This window comes from Dreissena polymorpha, chromosome 9 (genome assembly GCF_020536995.1).
Source record: "Dreissena polymorpha isolate Duluth1 chromosome 9, UMN_Dpol_1.0, whole genome shotgun sequence".
Lineage (NCBI taxonomy): Eukaryota > Metazoa > Mollusca > Bivalvia > Myida > Dreissenidae > Dreissena > Dreissena polymorpha.
In genome coordinates, this window is record NC_068363.1 from 8,555,564 (window position 1) to 8,581,395 (window position 25,832).

Below are 25,832 nucleotides of genomic sequence, written 5' to 3' on the forward strand. Positions count from 1 at the left end.
AAAAATAATCACATATGATGTTTATTATGATTTTTTTGTGCCTGGTCCCTATGATGCTATAAGATTAACGTTTAGTTTTGCATAAACCGCCCGAGGCGGCGATTCGAATTTTTATACAGAGTAAGTGCATTTCATTGTGTCTCGTTGTTTTGCTATATGTTTCTTGCCATAATTAACGGACCGGATTGTATAAAAGGGTTTCCCTTTTGCGGATGCAGCTGAAGTTTCACTTTGTGTATATTTGGAGGATTAAAGGATGTGTTCATATTTTAAGGAAAATTATTCCGTGATATGGACAGTGTAAATATCTACATAAAACGCGAATGGTTATTTAATCGACCTGTTGTGATTTTTTTTACTTTTAAACAAGTGCTGTTACTTTTAGTGTCGATTGCACCCCATGTATTATTTTGCCTCAAAGTGTGTGATCTTGACATTTGTAAACTTTGACCTAGTCTCTATAACGCTCAAAATCAACGAAAATTTCGTTAAGTATTTCGTAAAATAAAGTTAACACCTTAACAATCAGTGTTCCTTATAGCAATAGCCAAAATTTCAACGCTAGATGTGGAATGATTACATAGATTTTTTAGATACAAAAATGCTCGTTTTTATTTATTTGTGGCCACAATTAATTCCCGCGAATATATCTATTCATATGACACACGAACACCATTTTAGTGTTCATGTGTCGGATGAATAGATATGCAAAACAATAATAAAAACGAGCATTTTGTATCTACAAACATCTATTTTACCAGACCATATCTGACGTTGAAATTTCGGCAATTGCCATAAGGAACACTGATTTTTAATTGGTTAAGTTTATTTTACGAACAATTGTACGAAATTTTCGTTGATTTTGAATAGTAATATTACTTTAAAGTGTGACCCTTGCCCTTTGAGATGGAACCACAGTTTATCAGATGATAAGTTAAATTGACAATGAAACACAAATGGTATGACTGATCCCTTTTATTCTAAACAAATTGCAATACAATATGTGTGTTTTTACTACTGAAGATTTGTACTTACATGAGTTAACAATTGAAAAGTATGTATTAGTTTTGACAAAGTACTTGGGCAACACATTTTAAGCTTCTCAATGAAATTGAAACATCATAATTTACAACTATATTTCCATCTAGACATCAAATACATAATTATACTACCAAATGGTTTTCACATGCAACATCTAACATATATAAAGATATAATAAAGTTATAAAATTATAGTTGAAATATCAATTAATTGTTGGTCAGATAATATGCCACAAGTTAAAAATAGTTTGTGTATACTATTTATCCTCGCATACATAATTACAATTTTCAAATAAACGTTTTGCAAGTCACATATACAAATTATAATAATTGCACAAATTTGTACCTAGGGTAAACAGACCGTAACAAAAGAAACAAAAAAGTAAAAACAAATATACAATATATATATAAATATATGTAATCTCTAACAATACAGAGATGAATATGCATTTACTAATTCCAATAAATCAAAATGTTAGTTTTTTCTTCAAATTATATGATTTTTACCATAACAATGAATAAAAGGAAAGGATTAATCCAATAAATTCTGAGATACTTTGACATGCCAAACAATTTGATAGCTTTTGAGAGCTTGCAATTACATGTCAATGATAAATTGGTACATATAGGGAAGCATGGTAAGCTATATGATACACAACACAACTACAGGAAATGAGATACAATAAAATAAACAATACTCCAACAAGTTATTGTGTATAGTTGCTGAGAAGACAATAATAATTGTTCTTAGTTGCTGATAAGAACAGTAATATTATTCTTAGTTGCTGATAAGAACAGTTATATTGTTCTTAGTTGCTGATAAGAACAGTAATATTGTTCTTAGTTGCTGATAAGAACAGTAATATTGTTCTTAGTTGCTGATAAGAACAGTAATATTGTTCTTAGTTGCTGATAAGAACAGTAATATTGTTCTTAGTTGCTGATAAGAACAGTAATATTGTTCTTAGTTGCTGATAAGAACAGTAATATTGGCAGTCAGTTTGTGCATCTATAAATTCAAGAAATTAAAACCAGTGTCACAGTAATCATATTAATGTATATATTTGCAAAGGACGTTTAACGTTACTGGCAACAAGAATATATGTCATGAACTTTTATTTTAAAGCTAAAAAAATATTACCTGACACTTTTGAACTCAATTAGCTTACATTACACACTTGGATTGTTTCCTATATTTTCACTTGGTTTTGTTTGGGCACATTAAGTTTCATGACCCCATGAAAGTATACTTATCAAGACACGTGTGGAAACTTATAATTTTTGTGTCATGATACTTTAATATAATCATGCAAAAAGTAAGTACCAAATTATTATTGGCAAGCTTTAATGGAATGGCATTATGTAAGTTACTTAAAATATTCTTTATTTCTTAATAATATGCACCATGTTTAAACATAAGTATGAGTTAGTCTTTTTTAATAACTAAAATTACAAAATAAGCAAAAATCAACAAAGAAGAGAGAATAGTAAACTACTAGTATATAAAATATTACCTAAAATAGGTTATTTAACAGTGTTGTGTGCAATGTCATGATATAGCTGGACAAGTATATGGCTTACATTCCATATTGGAAGAGAGAAGAAAGGCTTTTTATTATATACCTCTTATATTATTATTCAGTTATTTGCATTGCTAAACTGCTTATTGCCAAATTTGCAATTGGATGAATTTCTAACGATGTATATTATTAGTATATTTATTTCCCTTAAGGATACTTTCAGAGAAGACTTCAGAATCTAAGGTTAAACTAGGAGCATCCAATATGGCAAATATTGGATGCACACTTGTCAAATAAAGAAGAATATAAGAAGGTCATGTGTTAGAAATGACTTTAAACTGTTTGGATGATATAAATAGGTATATAATAATATTCTATATCTGGACAAGTAAAATGGAATTCTTAATAAAAGCAATAAATTCGGTGTTGACCAATAATCACTAAACAACACTCAATAAATCCAAGACATATTCTGTCTTGATATTTTCCAACAAAATTCAATATTACAACAGCATTTATACATAACGATAAACAACACAGGTATGTCATATTGTCTATGAAAACAATTTGTTGACAAAAACCAAATTAGTTTGTTATTCTTTACCCATTTATTTTCCGATTCTAGAATTATGGGAAGCTAAATCTTGCAAAATTCAAATGCCATGTTTTTATAAAGCCAATACAAAACATCAATTAAACTTGTTAATCAAATTTTTTAATTACTTGTGTTTAGAGCTTAATCCCACATAACAAGCTATAACTGAAAGTTGTTCACAATGTCTGCCATTCAATGATCCAACACTGTACCAATATTCACCCAAGAGACACATGAATGTGATGAGAACGGAACACAATGAGGAGTGTATCTTAGCAACAGTTGCCACTAGGCCCTGCGTTACCACCGCCAGAAGGCATGCTGGGATTGCTGGGAGAATGCTGTGGCCCAATCTTGATTCCATTGGCCTGAAATATTCATTTATTAAAGCAATTGACCTGACATAATGGTATACTTACTCATCTCATTGGCCTGAAATGATAGTCAACTTGTAATTCTGTTATTTATTTAGTTCATGAAGCGGAACTAGAAGTCAACTTATTAAAAAACAAGAGCTGTCTCCATTGGGAGACATATGCCCCCGAAAAACGCTTTTTCGAAACCTTAACACAGATTTAGAAACCTAAACACGGAACCATTAGTTCAAGGTCAAGGTCAAAGGGATCAAAATTTGTGTGTGTATGGAAAGACCTTGTCTATATACACATGCATACTAAATATGAAGGTTACATCTGAAGTGACAAAGTAGTTATGAGCATTTTTCGAAACCTAAACGCAAAAGTGTGACGGACAGACAGACAGTCCGATCACTATATGCCCTCCTTCGGGGGCATAAAAATTAGTAAATTCATTTAGCACATTGACCTGAAATATTGGTCAACTTGTGCAACCGTAACAGTTTCTAGCTTGCCCTGACAATTAATCGAGCAATTTCAATATGAACTTATTTCTATGACTAGAACTTGTTGTTGTTTTTTTTTCGCAACAATTGGATAAGTCTGTTTTTTGTGAACAGAACCCTTTGCATGTGTCATCAATGCGAGAATTCCTGCTTTAAACATTAGACAAAACATTCAAATGCATAACATTTACTTATTCCTCAAAATTTTCCGATTTCATAATATCCAATAGCAGCATATGTAACTTGTTCTGGAACAAAATGCCATTGAGAGATCTTTTCTTACCTCATTGTTAATATCAAATACACCATCCTGTATCTTTTGGTATATTTCTTTTGCTGTATTAATAAAAGCCTGAAAAGAAAATGCAACATTTATTGCAAATATATTGCACAACAAAATTTGTTATAATATTTTATATATATATATATATATATATATATATATATATATATATATATATATATATATATATAAATATATACACACACACAGTTTAAACAAGAATTCCCTGATGCAATTTGTAACGGTGTCTTTAACCAAGTAGTAAATCCTCGTCATTTTTAAATTTTCTAATAAAAAGCTTTAAAAAGCCATTATTCATAAAATATAAGCTGCATAAAATATTGCATTCAGGTATTGCATGCATACTCACTTCTTCCACATTTGCTGCTGTTTTTGCTGAAGTCTCCATGAATATAAGTCCATGTTCCCGTGCAAATGCCTCACCCTCCTCCTTCTTCACGTCACGCCTTGCCTCCAAATCACTGGTGATTACAAATACAGCAAGTAAGCACCATATGGCACAATAAATGATTTAGCTCTAACTTTTATTATATAATACTATTATTGTTTTTATATAAGCTTACTTTTAAACATGATCCTCCAACCAGTTTTACGCTGGTTCCCAATCACAACAAGCAAAAGCATATAAATTCATTAACCATTTTTTATAAATTCTTTCTTAAGTAGCACAAATAAGAAATATTCTTTAAGAAGTTCTGCTGAAAGAAATTTGAAATCTGACTAGGTGTAAGCAAAGCAAGTTAATATAAATAAATTACAGAATTGTTTAAGATAACTATATCACTTCATTCCAATGTTCTCCCATAAAATGATAACACAAATGTAGTTTTTAGACATACCTTTTGTTTCCTATCAACATGATGACCATGTTTGAATTGGAATGTTGTCTAGCATCCTCCAGCCAAGTTGTTAAATGGTTGAATGTGTCTCGCCTAAAAATGTGAAATGAACATTATGCTATGCAATTAACAAGTATTGTTTGCACTTCACCAGTTAAAGTGTATACTTTTGGATGAAATAGTTTGTATTAGAATCTCAATCTGTTAATATTAGTATTATACTCCTGAATAGTGGCTAAGATAAATACAATCAAATGTTATTGTTCAACAGTGCACTCAGCAATTGATCCCTCAACCTTGATTGTAGATATGGTAAGATTTTGTGACAAGGAACACCACATAAGCCATTTATTTTTGGTGAAATGCCTTAATGGTCCACCATCACTTTCTGGTTAAATGAATAATTCTGTTTAGTCTTCAGTGTCAAGGGCATCAAGCATAAACCTATACAGAACTATAATTGTTTATTGACAATTATTATAATAGGAATTATAAAGGAGGTACATTTTTGTTTTTAGAGAGCACAATTGTAGAAAATAGTTTGGAAACACTGAGGTTACCTTGTGATGTCATACACAAGCATGGAAACACTGAGGTTACCTTGTGATGTCATACAGAGGCATGGAAACACTGACGTTACTTTGTGATGTCATGCACAAGCATGGAAACACTGACATTACCTTGTGATGTCATACACAAGCATGGAAACACTAAGGTTACCTGGTGATGTCATACACAAGCATGGAAACACTGACATTACCTTGTGATGTCATACACAGGCATGGAAACTATGACGTTACCTTGTGATGTTATACACAAGCATGGAAACACTGACATTACCTGGTGATGTCATACACAAGCATGGAAACACTGACATTACCTTGTGATATCATTCACAAGCATGGAAACACTGATGTTACCTGGTGATGTCATACACAAGCATGGAAACACTGACATTACCTTGGGATATCATACACAAGCATGAAAACACTGATCAATGTTACCATATGATGTCATACACAAGCATGGAAACACTGACATTACCTTGTGATGTCATACCTAAGCATGGAAACACTGATGTTACCTTGTGATGTCATACACAAGCATTGAAACTCTGACATTACCTTGTGATGTCATAAACAAGCAATGCCCCAGCAGCCCCTCTGTAGTAGGAACGTGTAATGGAACGAAATGATTCTTGACCAGCCTGTTCAATACAGAAAGATGGGACTTCCATTTAATAGTTATATATACCGGTACATCAACTGTAGTACTTAAACTTTGCAATATTATTATGACAATACCCAAAATGAAAACAGCTTATTCTTTTCATATCAACCAGATTTTTTTCTTTTAACCTTAAGGTGACACTTGCATTTACATAAGTATAAGTGCCACTTACAGTATCCCATATCTGGAGTTTGATTTGCTTCCCATCAATGGATATCATACGGGCACCAAACTCGACGCCTGAAGTAAAGGAACAGTAACATTTCATAATAAACGAGCTCTAAAGAAATGTGTTGAAAGTTTATAACATGTTTACAAATATAACAAGTAAAAGTATGTAATAAGAAAAAATATAAACTTATTGCGTTCTTGCAATTAATGTTTCTCCATAAAGGGAAAAAACAATTGTTGACTTTGTTTAAATTTAATTACAATAAATTACTTACCAAGAAGAAAAGCAACTTTCATATCACAAGTGAATATTAAATGATTTACCAATGGTTAAGTCATGGACTGGCTGGAATCGTTTGTCTGTAAACTGCAGCAACAAACAAGACTTTCCAACTCCTAAAATAAAACATACATACATTATTAACCTAATTGGTAATTATCAACAATATTCACACTTGTTTTCTATTATAAATAAACTATTGTTGGCCTGTCTTGAATTAGCAGCAACTTTAAATCGATAATAGCAACAAATAATATGTCAAAAAAAAATATAATCAACACAAGCAATTAATCAATTTTTGAATGAATGAATATTTATATGAAGATGTATTATATTGTGTTATGCTTCAATGGTTTACTTAAATCATACAGAAATAACAGCTTTGGCAAAAAGCGCCAGTGGTCATTGTGACATAACCAGTATTGAACAAAGAAACCCCATCTGTCATAATAGGAAATCAATAAATTGGACATATTCTTTGCAATGTATTAACAAAGAGTTATCAAATTGTTTTTAATACCAAGAATACGTGTATTATCATGAAGCAAAATTGAGCAATTCTATGCTGCAATAGCCTATATTATATTAAAAAAAATTACTCTCATATCATTTTATTTTCAATTTAATGTAAACAAATACAATATATGCATTCATGAATTGATCATGTTGATGTCACATAACAAAGTCAGTGAAGCCTTTTCAACTAAGCACAATATAAAATGCAAACAGCACAATATTACGAAGACAAATAATTAAATGTTTTCGCTTAATTCGAATGGTGAAGTTTAATGAATGTCAAAATATCCAATTGACACTTGGACTGGGAGTCTGTAATGCGTCGCCATTTTACAGTAAAAAAATCAATATACAACACTTATAAACGGCGGTTAATCAACGAATTATCAGAGCGCCTGTTAATCATCAAAAGAGATAACTAATAAATAAGAAACTCACCCGTGTCACCAATTATAATATACTTAAATAGATAAGCGTAAGACATTATTCACAATTTCGTGTTTGCTGTTGATGATGTCAATGATTACACCGGAAGCATTCGAAAAGGTGATTGATCATGCGCAGTTGTGTGAAATTTCAGGTTCTCGGCTTTTCGCTTTGTTATTCATGAGCTGTACGATTTAGGTCCAGAAAGGCCGAAAACCAAAAAGGCCGCATACCAAAAAGGCCGAATACCAAAAAGGCCTTACCAAAAAGGCCCCAAAGCGTACAAAAAAGGCCAAAAAATGAAACAAAAAGGGCCTTAAAGCAATTATTGTTATTATAGGTTTCAAATTTTGTTTACAAACAAATACACATAAATCAAAATGGGATAAGTCATAAAACAGGTATGAAGTATCTGTTGTGTATGTTTAAATATACATTTACGATATAAACAGTCAATGTACAAGCACAATCACACAATTTATATAACAAAATATAGAGTTACAAGCAAACATTTACATATGTTATACAGTCACACTGACAAAATAAATCATAATTACATAACAATATTGTTAAACATGTGAATTATATTTTTTATTAAATCAACTGGCGTACGACATAAACATGTATGAAGTTTTTTTTATTTTCTTTATTACAAAATATACATAATTTCAATTAATTGAAAATGGAGTACGACATTAAACATGTATAAAGTTTTTTTATTTTCTTTATTACAAAATATACATAATTTCAATTACATAATAATATTGTTTAACATGTGAATTCTATTTTCTATTAAATCAAAATGGAGTACGACATAAAACATGTATGAACTTTTTTATTTTCTTTATTACAAAAAATACATTTACAAAAAAATACATATAATATACAGTGAACGTGACAAAATACAACAGAATTTTAACAATATACACGTTCATTTCTCCAGCACAACACCGTACGTGCACTTGACCGACAAGGCCGGGAACTCGGAGGTGGTGCATTGTTTCGCCTCATACTTGCCACATAAATTAGAGATCGAACGCGGTCGTTATAATAAGATACTACGCGAAAATAGAAAATGTGAGTTTTGCAACGGACACGCTATAGAAAAACGAGTGTCACTTTGTACTTGTCTGTCCTCTATAAAGATAAATTAGAAAGGAATATTTAAAACTATATTTTTAAAGGTGGCCAACGTTAAATAAATTTGACATTCTAATGAAGTCGGCTTATAAAAAAGACATTGTAAACTTTGCTTAATATGTTTTTAATGCTAATGAATTGCGTAATAATATAGACAATCTGTTTTAATTTTTAATAATATCACATAGAATAAAGCATTTTTATTTCTTTTGGTTTAAGTCTTCCGAATTTAATGTAGCTAATTTTATATCGTTAAAAGTTAAGAAACTATTTTAAAATGCGCAAGTAATCATCAATATGTGCCAATAAGTGTCATTTTACACCATATGTGGGCGTTCTACCAATCCGTTATCAAAACAGATGCCGCAAACTGTGAATGACCCTTGACACTTGGATACCCGGTCTTATTAGCGTGTTTTCTTTGTACATGCAAATTCTTTCAACTTCTTATATTTTAAAAATTGCAAAATAGTTTAAGAGGAAATTAATAATATATAATGATATATTATGTTCTTAATTATATATGTTAAATATATTAAATATTTGTCTTTTTGCAGTCACTAATCCATATACGTATATTTAATTGATTAATTTTATTGTTTAACATAGTAATCAAGAATAACGTTGTACACTATATATTGTGTGTTCTTCTTTTTGACGACATTGACTATGTTATACGATTATAACAATGCTCAAACCACAACACTCACAAAATATCAACACACAACAAATTAAAACTCGTGAAGAAATTCGTATAATTTACACGATTTAAAAACACTATTTTTCAAACGCCAAATAAAGTCCGGTATACTTACCAATATAATGAATAACACAAAGCAAGTACTGTAGACAACTTTGACACATGAACGGGTTATATATTTCTCAATAATTCTGGATCTTATATATATTTGGCCGCCACGTAAGTTTACAACACCTTCATTACTCATTGGTTACACTTTTAGACGCAAACAGGGAGGTCAGAGAAAAATAAAATTTTCTTAAGCGAATTATTCCTACGTGCTTATTGGCGATGAGTATGCCGACTTTGATTACAGAATTAACGGCTTTTAATAAAAAAAACCCTGAAACATCTATTACTCAACGAAAAATATTGTGACTAACGAACACTTCATACTGTATGCGATAATTCGCGATATTAATATGGCGACTTTGATTATTTAAAATTAACGGTTTTTAAGTAGACTAGTAAACAAGTTATGACTATTTAATAGATATGATAATTGTATTCAACATAACTATCCAATGCTAATACATAATATTTTATGGCCTTTCTGGTATACCATGAGGCCTTTTTGGTTCACTTATGCGGCCTTTTTGGTGCGTTTTTTTTAGGAAGGCCTTTTTGGTACACGGCCTTTCTGGTACTATACCAGCTGTACGTACCAAACGGAGCCATAGTAAATGACTTTCATGAAGAAAAGATTGTAATAAGGTGGCGGGGGATATATCATTGTGTCACACCGGTCTTACTGTAGTAGTAGATAATTAATAAATTAGTAGAAGTAGTAGTAGTAAGAGTTGTAATGGTTGTGTTTGTATTTGTATTGAATTCTGATAATACAACACAATGATGCTGCGGCTAACGATGATGATGGTGAATATGATAATGCTGCTGCTGATTGTGATGATGATTATATGATGGGACTTCGGTATTATAAAATTTGTGAGGTTCAAACACAAAACCTGTTGGATAATAAAACTTCTCATTTTATGACAAAAGAGCTAGATTGTAGAGTAAAAAATAAGTATAAAATTCCCTAATAGGAAAGCTACCATTAAAGGACCATGTGGGCTTTATCAAAAGCAATGCATGAAACAGTTATATCTCTTTCAAATGCACTCAATATTGCTGTTTCAATTGATATGCTCAGAAATGCTTCTGGATGGGCATACACCAATGAGTACTTTCCTTCAGTTATTTCTTCTAAAGACACATTAACAACACTGTCGCCCTTAGCAGGAATTCCGGACGCCCCCCCCCCCTAAGATGTTCCCTCCCCAGGCATTTCCCCCATTTTAGTTTTAGTGCTTACATTACCTCACCCCCACCCCACAATAAATTTATAATGGTTTGGTTGAAGTATAACCTTGATTTATTATCAAAATGATTATTTTGCTTATGTAATCTTATGTAATTAACTTTTTATATGAAGCAGCTTGTTTGTTGTTTTCTTTGGATTAATCATTCATTATTATTGTTAAACTGTTTAAGGAGTGCATGTAAATCATTAGTATGTTCGTGTACTAGAGGAATACTAGAGGAATACATGGGATATTCTCAAAATCTTACACATGTTGTTTTTAATATAATTAAATAGGATCAATTTATGAATTATTTCAGTTTGAGTCAACTTGGGCTGGGTTTTGGAACTGTAGTTTTATGTTGTTTTTTAATCCAATTAAATAGGGTACTATGTAACTGTCAAAGAAAATATGCATTCATACACATATAATCCAAGTATTGGATGTCACTGATATTTTCAATTTTACTAGTAGCTAATTAAGACTAATTGAAACAGAATTGGACTTTCCTTGCAAAGTATTTCATTATTAATAATATAATAAGCTAATGTAGTCAAAACATATGGATATTTTAATAATTTAATTCAATGATATTAATAATATTTAAATTTGCCCCCAAAAAATAGGGCAGGTAGATAGGAAGGATTTTTTTAGGAAAACCAACAGTGTTGTCACTGTAAAATATTTGTAAAGCTTCTTTAATTTCAGTTTTACATTTTATGACCGCAACATATTCTATGCTACTTTATTTTACTATGGTAAGTCATTAAAGTGTTATTTATTTTTCAACTATATAATGTGCTAATCTCATATAATGAATTACTACCGCATTTAAAGAAGACACCTAATCTTAATTCATTAATACAACAGTTATATTTTTTTATTGTAACATACTATTCCACTAAAAATGACCATCATATAACATTAATGCAGTGCTTTTACTAAATTTTTCATTGATCTCAATTATTAAAAGAAAAAAATCTATCAGGCACTTATAAAAAAATATATAATTAGGGTGTCAATATTTAACAAACTGAACAAGTCAATTTGAACTTCTCTTGCAATGCAAATGGAGACACTTGAAATATCAAATTGTTCCCATACTAGTCGGCAATATAGCTATGACATTGTGTCTATTCAAAACATGCATCAGACACACCTTCTGAGACTTTTTAAGCGGTTTTGAAAACGCTATTTCATTGCAAACTTTCGTCAATAAAGGATACATGTTGTTATACAACCGAAAGTGAAAGTACGGTTTTAAAAAAAAGAGCGAAATTGTTGAAAACTAACGAAAATTTTAATTGATTCTAACATAAGACCGTAAGACTGAACAAAATAATACTTAATTTTAAAATCATAACATGAATGTTTACTTATAAAGCAAATTCTTCATTCATCCGCGGACTTCTTTGTGTCGTAGTCATAAATGCCTCCAAATGGAGGTGTGTGATGCGTCTAAGTATAGAGGTGACAATAACGTAGTGACGTCACCATCTATGTATAGAATGGGGGATATATCAGTGAAAGGGGGGGGGGGGTCCTTTACATTAAATTACATATCTTTAGGGTAGGTGTTACCTATGGTCTTTAAAAATCAATTGGGTATTTATATGATGTATTTATTGTGTTAGGTTGTAGAAAGAATGTCTCAAAATTTTGGAAAAAAACATTAAAACTAGCCACAGCTCCCTAGCAAGGTAATTTTGAATCTTCAAAAAGGCGTTAGTGTTATATCCAGACGTGCACAACATATTGAATTCAGAAAACAGATTTTTTTGTGCAGATTGTGTATCACGTGATGAACAGTGGGAGATGTATATTCTGCGGCTGTATTAAAATTTGTTATGCAGATTTTTAGTGCATATGATGATGAAACCGTATTCGTCTGCGCCAAGAATTGTGCAGACGTGCAAAACAGATTGAGTTCTGTATACCGATTTATAGTGCAGATTGTGCAACTTCTATTTACATGTAAGCGTTAGATGCGGATGTGCAAACGAGCACCTATAAATCTGCATCCAGATAACGTTCACATCGTGCGTATACCATTTAATTCTGGTTTATACGAGATTGTTGCTTATTGATCTGTGTTCATTGAAATGCGCGTATACGGTCTTAACTCTTAACCGCATTATGTACAGTGCTAATGGAACCCTATCAATCTGCGTCAAATAATCGAGTGTGCTTATACGCTATTAACTGCATCGAATGACTAATGAACTTCTATTTATCTGCAGTCTTCGTGTGTTATTTTCCGAGTTTTATAACGTTTGGATACTAATCAGCCAGCCCTATCAATCTGCTTCCAGAAAACGTTGTTCACATCCTGCATATACTGTTACATTAAGGTTTAATCATGATGAGTATCTGTTGATCTGCACCCAGTTAACATATTCACATGCGCATATATGCGGTCTTACTTGCATTACAGAGCCGAAGGAATCATCAATGTGCATGCCATCGAATCAATATATTGAGGTGGCTTATTCGCTAGTAATTGTATTTAATAACTAATGACATTCTATGTATATGCGTCCACACAATATTCGCATGGCTTTATACGTATTTAATAGCGTTGTGTGAACCTCTATAAATCTGCGTCAAGACAACGATCACATCTTGCGTTTACTGTTACATTATGGTTTTATAAATAAGGACCCATATTTAGCAGTGACCAATAATTACATGTACTAATACAGTTTTTATATGGAAGTAATGAACCATTGAAAGTAATGGAGCTATATGATTAAATTAGAGTTTAATAAGTTCGATATTGTACTCGCGCTAATCAAGCAGAATGAAAACAAAGTGCATACAATATCATGTTTAAATTTCACTTCAGCCACCAGTGTGAGCACGTTCTAAGGGCGTCGTTCGATCCTGTAAAGAAACGTCTTAAAAAATCGGGGTCAGTCGGAGTTCAACTTCATACAGACGACAGATATGACAGCAACCCGCTATAAGACCTAATGCGCAATGCTAAACATTCGAGCAAAAAAGTAAAATTGAAACAATCTGTTCATCAAAGGATGTCCATACAGATCATGAAACCAGGAGCCCACCCTATCCCCGTCGCTCATTCTCCCGCTTGGAACTTCAGCGGACTCCGGATATCATTAGGGAATGATGCCTTTTTATCATATCTCAACAGTAATGAAGTTGTGTTTTTAAGAGAAACCTGAATATCGAATGACAAAACTAATAGTCAAGAACTAATTAAGTGGATTCGTAAACAGATTGAACAGAACAGACAGTGTTTGAAGACTTTTTCATAAGTTCACCATCTTTAATACATAAAATTATAAATTCAGTAATTTCTCGTGTCACTATACAATTATAGTAACCAAATCAATAATACACTAAGCATATATGTGTGTATATTCAATGCAACAACATAATAGCATAGAAGAACAACGGTTTTGAAAGAAGAAAAACACTAATTTAAAAGGCAGTAAGGATACACTATTACCATTCATTCATCATGGTTTGTATGGTATACTTTTTACAAAAATAACAACAAGAAACAAGAAATCAATTTATTCACATAAAATGACTGGAATGTGTTACAGAAACTAATTTTAAATACATAAAATTATAAATTTAGTAATTTCTCGTGTCACTATACAATTATAGTAACCAAATCAATAATACACTAAGCATATATGTGTGTATATTCAATTCAACAAAATAATAGCATAGAAGAACAACGGTTTTGAAAAAAGAAACACACTAATTTAAAAGGCAGTAAGGATACACTATTACCATTCATTCATAATGGTTTGTATGGTATACTTTTTACAAAAATACCAACAAGAAACAAAAAATCAATTAATTCACATAAAATGACTGGAATGTGGTGAAGAAACTAATTTAAAATACATAAAGTTATAAATTTAGTAATTTCTCGTGTCACTATACAATTATAGTAACCCAAATCAATAATACACTAAGCGAATATGTGTGTATATTCAATGCAACAAAATAATAGCATAGAAGAACAACGGTTTTGAAAAAAGAAACACACGAATTTAAAAGGCAGTAAGGATACACTATTACCATTCATTCATTATGGTTTGTATGCTATACTTTTTACAAAAATACAAACAAGAAACAAAAAATCAATTAATTCACATAAAATGACTGGAATGTGGTAAAGAAACTAATTTAAAATACATAAAGTTATAAATTTAGTAATTTCTCGTGTCACTATACAATTATAGTTACCCAAATCAATAATACACTAAGCATATATGTGTGTATATTCAATGCAACAAAATAATAGCATAGAAGAACAACAATTTTGAAAAAAGAAACACACTAATTTAAAAGGCAGTAAGGATACACTATTACCATTCATTCATAATGAATTTTATGGTATACTTTTTACAAAAATACCAACAAGAAGCAAAGAAATCAAATAATTCACATAAACTGACTGGAATGTGGTTCAGAGACTCACTTTTAAGGAAGTACAGAGCACCATTAATTTAAATTCAAGCATTTTTCAAGCACTTTTCAATGTCAAAAAAGTGAAATTCCAGCAATTTTCCTATTTACAACTTTAAAATGTCTTGAAGTACTTTTTATTGCAATTCTTACGAAAATATTTTTATACATACATAACAATAAAAACATGTAGTGAAGCATAGTTGTGCTTATTTAATTGTGAAGCATCAGCTGCATAATTCCCGTCAAAACCCGAACCAGAAAGACTGTAAACAAACAGTGGTTCTCCTCATATAGAACGAGCTATCAATATCATCGGAATTTAAAAAGCGGAAAGCTTGGAAAGAATATTTTAAAATAATAAATATGGTATAAGCACTTTTAATTGTGATCATTTCATTTTCAAGCACTTTCTTGCCAAATTTAAGCACTTTTCAAGCCAATGTTTTGATTTACAAGCACTTTTTAAGGTCTATGGTAATCCTGACTGTCACATCTCGATATGTAAAACAAATAACAATATGCAAAAAGTTCGATCACATCACTTCCCGACAAGGTGTTGGTATTTCTTGTTCAATGTATCCTTTTTGACTGCACCTATAATACAAAATCAAAGCATTTAATAAAATGTACTGTGACATATAATAGAAATTTAATTAAAGCAAATTCTGGGCTACTCATCTAGTTTCATCATTTTAATACAGGGAAACTGGTGAATAATGTATTCATATTCTATAATGTAATATACAAGACCATGGAAGCATGATTAATCAGTTACAATTATTTACATAATGCTTATAGCTAAGAATGTGTTTCTACACATCTTTCTACTTCTGTCTTTTAGCGCTAAGTACACAATCATACTTTTGTATTGATGCAAATTTATTAATAATATAGAATTTCGATTAATATATTCACCTTCTTGTATCACCAAATTTTCTTTTGGAAGTGTAATTTCACTATAATATGACAGTATTAAAATATAAACAAAAAGTACCAATCGCACATGCAGCGTGCATTGCTCTTAATCTTGAACGATCAAGAACGGAACAACATTCAGCATTGGCATTGTCATACGTGTCCCCTGTAAACGCTTGGAATATGGCTGCCAAAGCCTCGCGTAGCAAGACATCTTTCACGTAGACTCCCACCAGACTAGTGATGTAAAATAAGATAATTTTAATATTTAAGGAATTGAGCTGCCAAAGCACACTCTAGGCCGGAATTGACAAAGCTAATAAGGAACGTCGTAATTATTGGTAAAATTAAAGATTACATTTTCTTTGTAAAAGACAATCTTTTCTGCATTCAAACTTTAACAAATATTAATCATTTAATCACTAATAACTTGTTTTAACATTGTAAATTGAATTAAAAAAATATCAACACGACGAACAGGTCATTTATGAAAACACATGGGAAACTACAAAATGCATCATGATATGTTATTTTTGATATACACACGAGATACTTGAGAACACAACTTACTGTTTATCTTTACTGAGCATTGTTACCAGCTGCTGGTCTTGAAGACCACTCACTTTCCGAAGTGTGGACATGTATGGCTCACTAAGTATCAAAATAAATACAATTGCATATAACACATGAAAAGGTACAGAGTTGCGCATTAGCATACACCAAATAACAATTAAGCTTAATGTTGTGTTGAAAAGAACAGTTGATATCAAACTTCAGCATGTGAGTTGAGTTGAACGGCATTTTATCAACTATCCTTTGAATTTAAGAAGATTAATGGTTAAACTATATTTTATTTAAAAATGTGTTTGTTATATGCTGTCCTCAAGTATCGACAAATTCGTATAATAAAACAACTGTGCCCCATGAATCAAAGGTTTCACTATTCTCAGAATGTGAGTGTATTTATTCAACTCATGAATGCGATAGGAATTCAGCAATAAATATGAAAAAATAACCTTTAAATTTCCTCCAGAAATGTTTCTTTGATATAGAAGCGGACACATTCTATTGCCTGTAAAAAATAAGAACGTTTATATAAAGATAGGATAAGTTTAGCAGTCTTTTTTGAAACTATATTTCTGAATGTGGTTTCTGGTACGTATCTAAGCACCACTGACAAAACAGAAATATATTAGTATGTGCAGACTATTGCTCAGTCCCAATCGTGTAAAAAACACACCCGCACCGATTAGCTAGTTAACGTGTGGATTAATAAGCACTTACCGGTAAACAATAGATATTAGTCATTAGGTATCTAAGATAAGTTTATATGTATTCACTTGTGAAGTTTAATGGAAGTTCGCTATGACAATATAACAAATCACGCGGACAAACCTACCGAATTACCAACGGACAGACTGACAGACAAACATAATGACTCTAGTATACCCCCTCCCCGTTAGAGTAAACTATTTATCATAACCCCAGCTGTTTTGCTTCATGCTTTCTTTAAACAATAATCATCAACTACTATAAATATACTGCTTTTACGTGTTTCAGTTAAATGTCGAGTAAGCCCCATTTATCGCGTATTAATCATTTCAGAAGTGAAATGTCGTGTTAACAGATAGTTCGTTTCCAATTTAGAAAACACATTCTATTTAATGAGCAACCTATCATAAAACGCAAAACCAGGGATTAAACGACTTTAAAACAGCATCATTTAATAATAATTCACGAAATCTTTGAAAACATAATTCAAAGATTTTATGCAATGCCTTATGATTAAACACAAAGTACATGCCTTTGCTTCGGGAAATATTAATATCTCGCTGATAACAGCTTTCGCGCTACAATTAAGTTTTTTGGTGTCTCTCACACGTAATCGGCCTTTCTTAAAATAGTTGGCGTGATCAGCTTCTGCACGTTGAAATTTAAAACACTTCTATGTAATCCGCTGCATCTGAAATTCTCCTTCAAATAATTTACTAATTATTCGCAATTTGTACATGAAGCACTTTAAATCGAACACAAAATCACGAGTAGCTGTCCTTTTAATTGTTTAAATATCAGTACATATATAAAGTCAATTGCATTAAAAGTGCAGTTCTTAATCTGGTAAGCGACATGTTCTGCCGATTATAAACAGGCGCCTGTCTTGTCAGCATGCATCAAACTGATATTAAATATTATCGGCATCTACATTAAGTTATAACTAAAATACTATTTAATTGGCCTTTTACAACTTTTGGCATTTTTTTTATATATTATTAAATGTAATGTTTATAGTGTTATAAGACTTCTACTAAACATGGCTAAATAAATGAACACACTTTTTTTTCCTTTCCTTGCTTTTCCGATGGTAATCTTTCCCATGGTGGCAAAATAGCACCTTCCTTCCAAGCACCATGTATGGAGTACAATCATTTCACAACAGTTTGTTCTGTCTTTTGACTCTCAGTTCTATAAATATTTCCATTGCCAATAATTTTGACACGTTATTTGTTAGAAATGTGAGTATGCGTTTTATTACATAATAATAAAAAATAAGCACAAAAAATACGAAATAAAGTTCATTTTAATGTGCATGGGTACGTTTCGAATGTGCATGGGTACGTTTCGACTTCATGACCCATTACATATGCGATATTAAAAGTTTAAATTGTGTTCAAACTGACTGTTACATTGTCTAAATACGCCACCTTCTTAAAACAACCAGACTTATTAGAATACTGATATTTGGTCTAAATTCAGTTCAAATCAAAAACAAAAACTAATGATGTGATTAATACTGTGTTGCAATTTATTTTATTACTACTGAATATGTATAAGATGTTATTTGTAGAGAGGGAAATACTTTGCGCAGGAAGGATTAAATGTAAAAATATCGTCGGATCTAAACGCTGATCTAAACGCTGAATTTGCTGTTTTGTTAATGCGCCGATTTGTTTTGTTAAAGAAATACAAAATAATGGTATTTTACATGATAACTTTGATGGGCTGGTGGATTAAGGGGAAGTGATGGAAATATGAATTGCACCAGTAAAGCCTTGGCAAGCAAAAAGACAGATAAAATTGTTAAATTTAGAAACAACAGTTGTAGAACTCATTTGGAAATAAAGGCCCAGTGGTGTCCATGAGCTTCATAGCCCGTCGGAAATGCCTGGCATGTAGATTCTACTTAATTCAGGTTTTTTTATATCTGATTTTGGGGAAAGAGCCTGGCCGCTTTTGAGGGGAAAAGAATTGCGCGAAACGCCTGATTTTGAGGAGAAATAAGTAAGTTTTAAATAACCACTTTAACTTATTTTTTCTGTTTTAAAACAAATTCAAGGAAACAGATGATTTAATTGTGCAATATTTTCCACACTGGATCAGGTTTACTCATAAAATTAAAGTTAAAAAAAACAACAAAAAAAAACATGGTTTTGTGGATAATTTCTGTCAGAGGGGAAAACATTTTCTAGGGGAAAGGGCCGAAATTCGGTGGGTCTTTATGAAGGAAATAAACCCCTCTAGATGGTTGACTGCATAACCTCGATACAAAAAGCAAAATCCCGCTCTTCAGACCTCGTTTATAAAGTACCTTGGTCAAGTTGGTGGTCTTATACAGGGTGTATGACTGTGTACATTCTTGTTACTGATGTAAATTAATATTACATCCTGTTTTATTATATACGACATTTTTCGATCATTTGCAACCAAAAGTGATATATAGTTTTAACAGTTTACTATCTACAAGAACAGTACAAAATAGATCCAGTAAGGATATGAAACGAATAAGTTAAGTCGTAAGAAATCTGCAAATTGCAATATCACACATAAATAATGTTTAATGTGTTTCTAACTCGTAATAATTTACATGTATTATTATTTACCTATTTTACCAAAGTGTCTGGTTGCGTTTCCGACGACATATCTCGTAGTCGACTTTTTTCAAACTGTTTTAAAGAAAACAAGGCAGCTTCAAGAGTATCGTGGTTGGTGTATTCCGCCATTGTTAAACCCAGATACATATTATGACGTAATCGGGTTTCAAACCAAGGTTGTTTACGGACCGTATTACGTCACAACTGAATACATTTTATACTTACTCTTGCATGTTTAATTTCTATTACATGAATCGCGATTTTAATAAAAATAAAAATACTTTAGTCGCAATTAAAGCAGTATACGAACGCACATGCATAATGATTTCATTACGTATTTGATGCCATTAAGACGGTTATGGCACGTATTTGCGTTCACTCGACGCAGATTGTTAGAAATCAATTAGATGCATCTTGCAACTAATGCCGGGTAACATGTTTGTGTCAGCTAAGCGCAAACATATATGGAAAAATCACATACAATCCCCGATTGTAACTGTATAAGCGCCTAGTGAGTGCTGTCGTAACGCACGCTGATTAATAGGACTTATAAGTTTTCCGTCGAATCTAAAATCCATATAAAACCTGTGAAATACAGTGTGAAGGTTGTTGGCACGCATACGGATTAATAGGGTATCACAAGTTCTCCGTTGACATGAGATCCATATAAGAATCTGATAGGATGCGTTGAAACGCATGCAGATTTATAGGGGTTCATTGGTTGTCCGTCGCAAGTAAACTCATATAAGACTATGAGAAATGCCATGTGAATCTTGTCAAAACGCATTCAGATTTATAGGGCTTTATTATTTTTCTGTCGCAAATTAATCCCATATAAAAACCTGAGATATGACCTGTAAAGGTTATCGCACGCATGCAGCTTGTTTCGGGCTCCAGTAGTTATCCGTCTCATGAAACCAAAATCGGAACCTAATCATACTTTTTGGACGCAGATGGTTAGGGACTCACTACGTATTTAATGCAATGAAGAGCTTAGAAGCACATGGGTTATAGCACATATAAAACTGTCAATGTTGTCGAGGCGCATACATTGATAGGGCTGCATTAGTTTTCCGCCGAAATTTACCACATAGTATTAAAATAAAAAGAACCTTCTAAGATTGTTTACATGTAGATGATTAGGTGTTCATATAGCATTAAATGAAATAAAGCCCTCATGAGCATTAGTTAAATTATATCTTTTAAATATAGCATAGAGACCGTATTAGAATACGTGCAGATTTTTAGGGCTTCATTGGTTCTCAACACATACAGATTGATAGTGCTGCATTAGTTTTCCGTCGAAATTTACCACATATCATTTGTAGATGATTAGGTGTTCATATCGCATTTAATGAAATAAAGCCCTCATAAAGCATAAGTTAAATAATATCTTTTAAATATAGCAGATTTTTAGGGCTTCATTGGTTCTCAATCGCAATTTTACTACATATTGAAACATGTGAAGATTGTACGGATGTAGTTAAATATAGTTAATTACATAAACATCCTACAATAAACAGACAAATAAGGTTTATTAAATTTTTATTAAATAAAATTCATACAATTAATAGTTGTAATCGGCATCTAGGTCTGTTCCGGAGAATACACCTGCATACAAACTGAAAATACTCAATTTCTGATGACGCATACACACTGGGATATACACTCAACGACAGTCGAGGTATAAAACCCGGAACTATCCGGAAATCTTTATGGTAAAACCCGGATCCGATATAAATGGTTATAACTTCATTATTATTCGTCCGATATTAATTATAATGGTACCGTTGTAAAGAAGATCCTCTACAGATTCTAACCATATCAAAATATTTTATGGCAGGGTCGTAGTCGGCCTGTAAATCGCGGACAAAGTCGGCCTGTTTTAACGTTTTTTTTTACACACGCAAATGCCGAAAAGAAAACCCGGATCCGATATAAATGGTTATAACTTCATTATTATTCGTCCGATATTAATTATAATGGTACCGTTGTAAAGAAGATCCTCTACAGATTCTAACCATATCAAAATATTTTATGGCAGGGTCGTAGTCGGCCTGTAAATCGCGGACAAAGTCGGCCTGTTTTAACGTTTTTTTTTACACACGCAAATGCCGAAAAGAAAACCCGGATCCGATATAAATGGTTATAACTTCATTATTATTCGTCCGATATTAATTATAATGGTACCGTTGTAAAGAAGATCCTCTACAGATTCTAACCATATCAAAATATTTTATGGCAGGGTCGTAGTCGGCCTGTAAATCGCGGACAAAGTCGGCCTGTTTTAACGTTTTTTTTTACACACGCAAATGCCGAAAAGAAAACCCGGAACCGATATAAATGGTTATAACTTCATTATTATTCGTCCGATATTAATTATAATGGTACCGTTGTAAAGAAGATCCTCTACAAATTCTAACCATATCAAAATATTTTATGGCAGGGTCGTAGTCGGCCTGTAAATCGCGGACAAAGTCGGCCTGTTTTAACGTTTTTTTTTACACACGCAAATGCCGAGAAGAAAACCCGGAACCGATATAAATGGTTATGACTTCATTATTATTCGTCCGATATTAATTATAATGGTACCGTTGTAAAGAAGATCCTCTACAGATTCTAACCATATCAAAATATTGTATGGCAGGGTCGTAGTCGGCCTGTAAATCGCGGACAAAGTCGGCCTGTTTTAACGGTTTTTTTTACACACGCAAATGCCGAGAAGAAAACCCGGAACCGATATAAATGGTTATAAATGCATTATTATTCGTCCGATATTATGCAAATGTGTCTAACTTATATTGTTTTCTGGTCTTTAAGCTATCTGATATATGTGACTACGTGCTATTTTGTTGGAGAAATGAAAGATTCAAATGTGTCTTATTTATATTTTATCCATGTATCGTGTGTATTCAGTGTCATGCGAAAATATATCTTATTTCTTAATTTCCACCTTCACACTTTATTAGCGCCGCCTTTAATTAGTTCATTAAATTAATTAATTTAATATAATGTGCAACGGTGAGGTGGATCAATGCTCGTTGTTAATTTAAATACACACCACTTCAGCAATAAATGAAATCAGTTATTTTGGCTGTAAATCCATTTTTTTCCGTACAGTAGCCATGTTCCTGTGTATTGAGCTGATAAGATCACCACAGCAAGTTGCTAATACACAGTGTAGACTTAAACGAAATTGGTTATTTTGACTGTAAATCCAATTTTTCCAGTACAGTAGCCATTATGACCATGTTCCTGTGTATTGAGCTGATACGATACCCACAGCAGGTTGCTTATACACAGTGTAGACTTCCCCTGTTTTATTATAGTATTTGTTATTTACCTGCTTGGAATAAATGACGTGTATTCATTCGGGTCTGATGGCGTTTTGTTAAAGGTCATTTAATGCAGCAAAGCTGGTTTTCTGACTTAATTTTTTAATCATTTCAATGTAAAAAAGAAATAATGAAACAATGAATGTGTAATTTAATTCTCAACTCTCGCTTAACTCAACGTTCAATGGGACGCGCATAGTTCTTTTTATAAATTATGTACAAATATAATATGCTGTACATTGTTGTTTATTTACTCAAGAAGTACCAGAAAGAAGCATTGTTATGTATAAAGCGCTTTACTTTTTCAAAATTCTACATTAAATAAAGAAATATCGTATTTTTTGGTTAAGTGTACGTGCTTGATATATATTCATAAAATAGCAGTTTTTTTTTAAACATTCGGTCTTTAACCTTTAATTTGATGCAAATGAAAAGAAGAACTGCCTTTTTTATTTTTATACTTAAATCAACATTTAACGAAGTCATTATTGACTAAATAAATATGTACATTTTTTCACTCCATTAAAATCGGCCCTTATAGTTTACTTTCATGTATATATAGAATAATTGAGTGCTTTTCGGTGATTCTATGCTGGCGCGATAGTGCTTTTCGGTTGCAAATAAAAATACTTTTGTGCGTGATCTTTACACTTAAATCAATATTTAACGAAGTGATTAATTACTTAATTAATACGTACATGTTTTCAATCCATTATAAACGGCACTTATGGCTTACTTTCATGAAAATATGAAGAAATTGAGTGCTTTTCGGTGATTCTGTGCTGTCGCGGGAGTGCTTTTCGGTAGTCACATGAAGTGCTTTTCGGTCGGTATATTGCCGATATTTATCCAATATGGGGCATTAATACATCATAATAAACACAAGGTAGTATAGATATGCATGAAATATAACCATTTTTATCTAATTTAGTCCATTAACACACAATAGAAACGCATTTTTGCATATATATTGCGAGAAATCGAGTGCTTTTCGGTCTTCACATGAAGTGCTTTTCGGTCGGTATATTGCCGATATTTATCCAATTTTGGGCATTAATACATCATAATAAACACAAGGTAGTATAAATATGCATGAAATATAACCATTTATAACTAATTTAGTCCGTTTACACACAATAGAAACGCAAGTTTTCATATATATAGCGAGAAATTGAGTGCTTTTCGGTCGTCACATGAAGTGCTTTTCGGGCGGTATATTGCCGATATTTATCCAATTTTGGGCATTAATACATCATAATAAACAAAAGGTAGTATAAGTATGCATAAAATATAACCATTTATAACTCATTTAATCCGTTACTCACACAATAGAAACGCAATTTTTCATTTATATACAAGAAATTGATTGCTTTTCGGTCTTGACATGAATTGCTATTCGGTCGGTATATTGCCGATATTAATCCAATTTTGGGCAAAATGTAGTATAGACATACATTCATATAACCATTAATAACTAATTAAACCCGTTAACACACGCTAGAAACGATATATTGCATATATAGAGAGAGAAATTGAGTGCCTTTCGGTGCTTTTCGGTGATTGTATGGACCGACTTAAATACCAATAGAGCGTGACACAAACACAGCACAATTGTTTATTTCGGCAAACATTTTGATATTATTTGCTTTTAAACATAGCTTTTAATGACTATTGATAGATGAATAATGTTATACTATTATTTGTAATTTCAAAACATGTTACTTGGTGATTTTATTCACGTTCTATAAATACATCAGTTATTCTTATTAACCTGATGCCTGTTGTCTGCTACTGTTACAATACGACGCTTAAAAATGTGGATTGCATAAAGTTAAAGGTCACATTCCGTGTGCACTATATTACTTGTAATAATGCATTATAAATATGTCAAGCATGTTCACTTTAACAAATACGATACTTCTTTATGTAATGTAGAATTTTGCAAAGGTAAAGCGCTATATATATGACAATGTTTTATTTTTTCTTGTTGATTAAAAACAAAAACAAAATATAACAATACATATCATATGTGTACATACTTTTTTAAACCAATATAATGAATCACGTGATGTTTTTATAATTTTGTTAAGCGTGCGTGATATTGAACGTAGATTTAAGCGAGTTATGCGATTTAAAAACTGATACCACTCAGCTTGATTTACAATTCATGTTCCAACGCGCCAATGTATTTAATTAAATGGTTTCATGAAATTGTGTTTAAAAGCATAACGATTGAAAGTCAGTAAGAAACACAGTTTTGCACATAAAATGATCGCCAACAGACCCGAATTAATA

At 31.9% G+C, this 25,832-nt stretch overlaps 1 protein-coding gene and 1 long non-coding RNA gene across 3 annotated transcripts; both read right to left on the bottom strand.

Moving 5' to 3' along the window:
• Positions 1–960: 960 nt before the first annotated feature.
• Positions 961–7,945, bottom strand: LOC127844835 (ras-related protein Rab-2). The gene is made up of 8 exons (XM_052375343.1): positions 7,796–7,945; positions 6,886–6,957; positions 6,563–6,630; positions 6,285–6,367; positions 5,161–5,253; positions 4,671–4,782; positions 4,301–4,369; positions 961–3,523 (listed from the first exon to the last, which is right to left on the bottom strand). Exons 1-8 carry the CDS (start codon positions 7,839–7,841, stop codon positions 3,428–3,430), a joined length of 639 nt encoding a protein of 212 aa, XP_052231303.1. The 5' UTR covers positions 7,842–7,945; the 3' UTR covers positions 961–3,427.
• Positions 7,946–13,987: 6,042 nt separating this feature from the next.
• Positions 13,988–20,308, bottom strand: LOC127845088 (uncharacterized). Of its 2 annotated transcripts, XR_008033049.1 has the most exons (5): positions 20,212–20,308; positions 17,350–17,405; positions 16,904–16,984; positions 16,413–16,570; positions 14,672–16,012 (listed from the first exon to the last, which is right to left on the bottom strand). It is a non-coding gene; the product is annotated as an uncharacterized LOC127845088 (long non-coding RNA). The 2 variants fall into 2 exon arrangements; XR_008033050.1 differs by lacking the exon at positions 20,212–20,308 and having other exon boundaries at positions 13,988–16,012; positions 17,350–17,574.
• Between the last annotated feature and the right edge of the window lie 5,524 nt (positions 20,309–25,832).